General features: G+C 44.6%; 1 protein-coding gene across 1 annotated transcript; it reads left to right on the top strand.

The window, feature by feature from the left end:
• The first annotated feature begins 508 nt into the window (after nucleotides 1–508).
• LOC117861632 (uncharacterized) lies at nucleotides 509–6,122 on the top strand. The gene is made up of 6 exons (XM_034745201.2): nucleotides 509–1,858; nucleotides 2,727–2,818; nucleotides 3,240–3,314; nucleotides 3,605–3,666; nucleotides 4,680–4,749; nucleotides 5,019–6,122. The coding sequence occupies exons 1-6, from the start codon at nucleotides 601–603 to the stop codon at nucleotides 5,730–5,732; spliced, it is 2,271 nt and encodes a 756-aa protein (XP_034601092.1). The 5' UTR covers nucleotides 509–600; the 3' UTR covers nucleotides 5,733–6,122.

A 6,122-nucleotide genomic window follows, 5' to 3' on the forward strand; every position in this document is an offset into this window, starting at 1 on the left:
TATTAAGCCTAATTAGTCCATAATTTGATAATGTGGTGCTACAGTAACCATTTGCTAATGATAAATTAATTAGGTTTAATAGATTCGTCTCGCGAATTAGCACAGGATTCTACAATTAGTTTATAATTAGCTCATGTTTAATTCTCTTAATTAACATCCAAACGTCTGATGTAATACTATTCAAGTTTAGCATCAGGTATCAAACCCAGCCGGATTAACACATTGACCCACCACTATGGTACGATCCCACGTGATCGCATGTTGCCGTGCCTCACAAGCATCGTTCAGGCGTACACCCCCTCTGATACACGTGCTGCCTATTGCCCGGTCCCAGCGCATCGGCCGCCCGGCACGATCCGGCCGTCCATTCCGCCCCCGCGCCCCAACCATCCAACCCAACGAACCGCAGCATCTGCGAGCCGCATATGCCCTACCCCGCCGCGGCATCAAAAGCGGCTTGGCCGCTTACGCCTGCCGCACGCCTCCCCCCTTGTTTTCCTCCCCAACGCTAGGGGCTACAAATACGCGCCGCCGCACACGCGTAGGCTCCGCCAGCGCCCGCCTCACGAATCTCAGAGCAGACCGCAACCCTAGCCGCTCATGGCCGGCGGCAAGCGCCGCCACGCGCGCAACCCCACCGCCGGCGGGCCCCGCCACGGCGCCGGCGCCGGGAGGCGCCGCCCCGTCCCCGAGCTCCCGTCCTTCGTCTCCCCGGCCTCCATCGCCGCCGCCTTCTCCTCCTCACCCTCCTCGTGCAGTCGCGGCCGCGGGCGAGGGCAGGGCGGAGGTGGCCGGCGCGGCGGCTCCACCGCGGATGGCGACTCCTCCCACGCCGTCCCGTTCAGCTACCCATCTCTCCGCCCGGGCTCCGCCCACTCCGAGCGGGAAGCGCAGGCGCTGGAGGTCACCATCGACACCGCCCCCTGCGCCGATCCGGCCGCCTCCGTCCCGGTGTACTCGTACCGCCCCGAGTTCGTCGGCGGCCTCGGGCTCGGGTTTCACGAGGACGAGGATGCGGACGAGGAGGGGGCCGGTGAGGCTGTACATCTCGGGCTAGGATTCCGGGATGGCGGCAACGCGGCGATGGACCTCGAATTGGAGGAGCTGGAGGAGGAAGATGCTTCCTTCAAGACGCCCAAGCGGAAGCCGCAGCAGAAGGCGAATCGCAATCCGGGATTTTTGTCGATTGGGGGAGTCAGGATCTACACGGAGGACATCTCATCGCCGGAATCGGAGGGGATGAGCGGCTCCGATGAGGATTCAGAGTCCGAATCAGGTGACGGGGAGAGATTTGAGAATGATGATGGCGAAAGTGACGAGGAAGGTAGTGAGGATGAGGAGGGGGGCTCGGAGATCGATGGTGAATCATTAGGGTCAGATTCAGATGAGGATTTGAGCATTGGGGATTCCTCTTCAGTTGATGATGAGGTTGTCGCTGATTACATGGAGGGGATCGGTGGGAGTGAGGAGCTATTGAGCAGCAAGTGGATCGCTGGTATGAATTTGGGTGATACCGATCCTGCAGAGCAGATGGATACAGATGACGATGATGATGATGAGGATGGGTTCCTGAAGAAGGGGAAGGAAAAGCTTGAGGGCTATGCACTAATGACTGCATCTGAGCAGTATGGGATGAAGAGGCCAAACTCGGCCGAACGGCGGAAGGGAAAAGGCATGGTTTGTGATAGGGATGTACCAAGTATGAGAGTGATGGGACTGGAGGATATGTTCATGGTGAAGGATGTACGGATGGCAAACAGGTCAAGGAAGGGGTCGAAGACAGGATCATCATCCTCTCAGCTCTCACGGTCCTGGCCCAATGAGGGTAGGAAGAGCAAAAAGTATCATAGTGTGCCAGGTATTACGTTCTCTTGTCTGCTCTGTGTTTTCCTTTGTTTTCTGCAGTAAGTTGTTTGTTAATTTGAAGATGAGAATACAGATGAGCAAAAAGTATCATAGTGTGCCAGGTATTATGTTCTCCAGTTTGCTCTATGTTTTCCTTTGTTTTCTGCAGTAAGTTGTGTTAGTCAGGTAGAAACCTTCTTAGAGGCATTGTTTACATTCTTAGAAGCCCCAGATGCACTGGAGAGTAAGAATATATTAGCACCCTGTGAATTCAAAGTTAAGGATCTCATACAACTATCATCTGTAGGTCTCTCAGTGTTGAAGAGTGGAATGAGATCCCCTAAAATGGGGTAGTGAAACCACTCCATGTTTTTTTTTAAACTTCATCTCTGAAAGTGGTTAAATAAATCCCTTTTTTATGAGATAACTGCTCTGAAATCAGAGTGCTGGCAGTTTGATATTGCTATGAATGGAGGTTTGATGTTGTAGAATTGAAACACGATTTCTCATTGGTGCCTTTCAAAAGAAGTTGTAGAAAGCAATATTTGTTAGATTTTTTGAATTGTGTTATGCTGTTCATCAGTAGTGATTTTAGTATCTCTAAAAAATATAGTACAATTAGCTGATGTTATCACTTTGTGGTTTATTGATTCATATCTAATGAATTGAAATGTTCATATCAAAGTAAAGGCTGATAAGCATAACGAATGTTTTTTTTCTCGTTCTTGCAAGATGATTTATGATTGCATAAACAGCCTTCTACATTCGTGTTTTCTTTCATTACAATTATGCTATATAACCCCTATTTCCTCTCACATCCCTTTGTTTCACTACATTTTGCTTTTAGCTGGGTTGTAAACTTAGCTCATTATGTGATTCAGGTGAAAAAAAGAAGCATAGGAAGGAACTCATTGCAAAGAAGCGTCAGCAAAGAATGCTAAGTAGAGGAGTTGACCTGGGGCAAATAAATACGGTGAGACACTGTGCTTTACTTGAACTGAACTTTGGCAAAGGTAAGTTCTTTAGCAAATGCAAGAAACTTGTAGTAATTGCGTTGTCCAATATTAAGATTTTGATTCAATCTTTTTTTTCTTATCAATTGTTCATATTTTTGTATCATACAGTTTTTACTTTGCAGTTGCAATGTTTACCTGCTGGTTTCTTATACATTGCAGATAAATTCCTTAAGAATGACTTTTCTATGTTACCATGTTGCTTTTCTGTTGTTTGGTTATGCACATAGTATCATTTGATCTCTTTTTACATTTTATTGCATGAAATGTGGTTAGTGGTCACCTCTGATCTGTTTTTGTGATACTAATAGCTAATCTTTTTATTTTTAGTATTCATAGAAGCTCTTTTGATGAGTGGTTTGTTGCTTTTTCTGTCTGCAGAAATTGAGGAAAATGGTTGTGGACCAGGTTGATATGTTATGCTTTCAACCAATGCACACTCGAGACTGTTCTCAGGTATGAATGGTGTTCATCATCCAATAACTCTTTGGACTTGCTGTGGCAGTTTGTGACTGTTACTTCTTTTAAATCAAATATTGAAGTCTGTTCATGTGCACGCTATTTATATTAATAGTGATACACATTAAAAAAATTACAACAGATGTAACAACGAAAGATATGCCATTAGCCCTGAAAAATCATGAAAATACTGTATTGATATTGATTCTACACATATTTAGTTATTTATTATACATTCTCGTTCCTGTTTGCTGATGTATGTTCTGAGTTCTGGTTTACTTGTGCAGGTACAACGCCTTGCATCTATTTATCAATTGAAGAGCGGATGTCAAGGTTCAGGGAAGAAGAGGTAACTTATTTGGGGGAGGGTCATATAATCATATATGATCTTGTCATATAATATTTCATAAACCCTAGTAATACTTTTTTATGGCTATAAATTGGGAGTTATGTTCATGGCAATGCACTCTTTCCATTTTTAATATGTTAAAAGTCCTTGAGATTTATGTTGCAGCGCAGTGAAGAGGACACCGATCACACATATCACTGCATGTGAGTTTATCCCTGGTCAGAACCATGGGGATTTACTGCAAGCCTGCAAGGATAGTGAATTCACAGAACATTTTTGCATTGAAAGTGGTCATGCACTAACGGAAAGGGTTCCTGAGCAGGCTACCATCCCTGCTTACACCTTACTAATTCACAAATAACCATTTATGATTTTACTTTTACTACATCATCTTAAGTCAACTCTTGAGGTAGGAAGGTGCATGACTTCTCCTGCAATGAGCCGTTCATCCTGTGTGGATGATGGTAAAGGGTTTAGTGGCTTACTCAAACCACTCCCTTTGTTGCATGGGCACTGATACGGAAAATATGACGCTGACATTCTTGTCGTGTTCATTGTGCATACTGTCTGATAAGGACAAATACGTAAGCGATGTGTCCTTGCATGTAGCTACTACCATAACCTGGTTATATTGCCAGCTTGGTTATGGGTTAGTGAGCTGCAGGACTTTGCACCTCCCGTGACCTTACTGTACCTTCAATTTGAATTACTCAATTACCCTTTCTTTTATCTTCCATGAAATAACTTGATCTGTGTTCAATCGGATGTGCTTATGGCTGATTAATTTCGTATACTATCTTTCTTGAATTATGACTAATAAAGTTAAACAAGGGATGTATTTTTTCCACCATTTTTACATTAAATTCTTATTGGAATATTTCTGTCTATTTTGTTATCTATTGAATTTATCTTTAAGGATCATATTCATGGTCTGGAGCCAACACTTTTCCCTGTTTATTTTGCATTTATATAGCTTATACCTTGTGTAAAAGTAAAAAAATTCTGCCTTGCAGATTTGTCACTGTGACATTAACTGGCCAGTCTTCCTTGCCATCTGCAGATGGTCAAGTTCGACTTGAAAAGGTAGGGCTATCTTTGGAATTTTTTCAGAGATACTGTACCTTTGTTCGTTATTTTCCACACTTCTTTTATGAATTCTAGACATTTCTGAAGATGATATAATTTGTACTTGTATTATATAACTTGAAAAGTTCAATTTATGATCAAAATGTATCATGTTATTTTTTCCCCAAAATATGCCACTATTTCCCCCCCCTTCTTGATGTTAATCTCCTTGCTACTTCTAATTGTTTCATATCTGGTATCTTACCACTTCACATTACTCATTTCAGCTTTTGGGGACTGAGCCTGGGGACTTTTCTGTCAACTGGGAGAGCTCTAAGGGCCCAGGACGGAAGGGCCTTTCGGCTCCAGAAAAGCTAGCAAAACATCGGGAATCCATTGGAAAGAAATCATCTTCCAAGAAACAGGTCTCATTTGCCGAGCGTCCTGTATCTTTTGTTTCGTGTGGCACCATGGCAGAATCTGTTACAGAGACAATAGCTGTTGACTCAAGTGGTGGTCATACCTCACCTGGGAAAGCTGCTGAAAGCAACACCACCGAGCTGGGCTCCTTTGAGGTGCACACCAAGGGCTTTGGTTCGAAAATGATGGCAAAAATGGGATTCATTGAGGGCACTGGCCTTGGCAAAGATGGCCAAGGTATAGTGCAGCCGATACAAGCCATCCATCGTCCCAAATCTCTTGGACTCGGTGTAGAATTCAACAGTGAGGCTGAGGCAATCAAGGCAAGGACAGAACCCATGAAAGCAAGATCAGAGCCAAGTAAAGTGAGGCCAGAGCTGAGGCGGAATGTGCGGGCACTGGAGACTAGTGGTGTTGGCTCCTTCGAGAGACACACAAAGGGTTTTGGATCCAAAATGATGGCAAAAATGGGGTTTGTTCCAGGCTCTGGGCTGGGGAGGGATGGCCAGGGCATTCCCACCCCCTTGACTGCGGTAAGGCGACCTAAGTCACAGGGACTGGGAGCCAAGGATAAATATTAACCTATACCATTTCGCTTTCAATGTATCCTTCTTGTTGTGTACCTGTTACAGGCGTTTGCCTTAGATCACATCGGTGTTCGCTGGGAGAGCGCAAACCCTTGGAACACCCTGAGATGGTGAAACGGGTTTTGACGCCCCTAGCGGTAGCACAGGAATTACCTTCTGTTGACATTACTTTTCACCTGTTTCTTTCAACCTCTGATGGAAATTTCATTTATTTTGTTCTTTCGAAGTTGAGTCATCTGGTTGTTTTGGGTACTGTGCCGTGTACAAGCGTCTGCAACTGTATTTCTTATGTGTAGAGCGTTGCTTCTCATCCTGGATTCTCAATCTGGTAATAGTGATAAACTGGTTGCTCTGTATGAACTACGGTCGTCATTGCTTTGTGAA

This window comes from Setaria viridis, chromosome 6, assembly GCF_005286985.2.
Source record: "Setaria viridis chromosome 6, Setaria_viridis_v4.0, whole genome shotgun sequence".
NCBI lineage: Eukaryota > Viridiplantae > Streptophyta > Magnoliopsida > Poales > Poaceae > Setaria > Setaria viridis.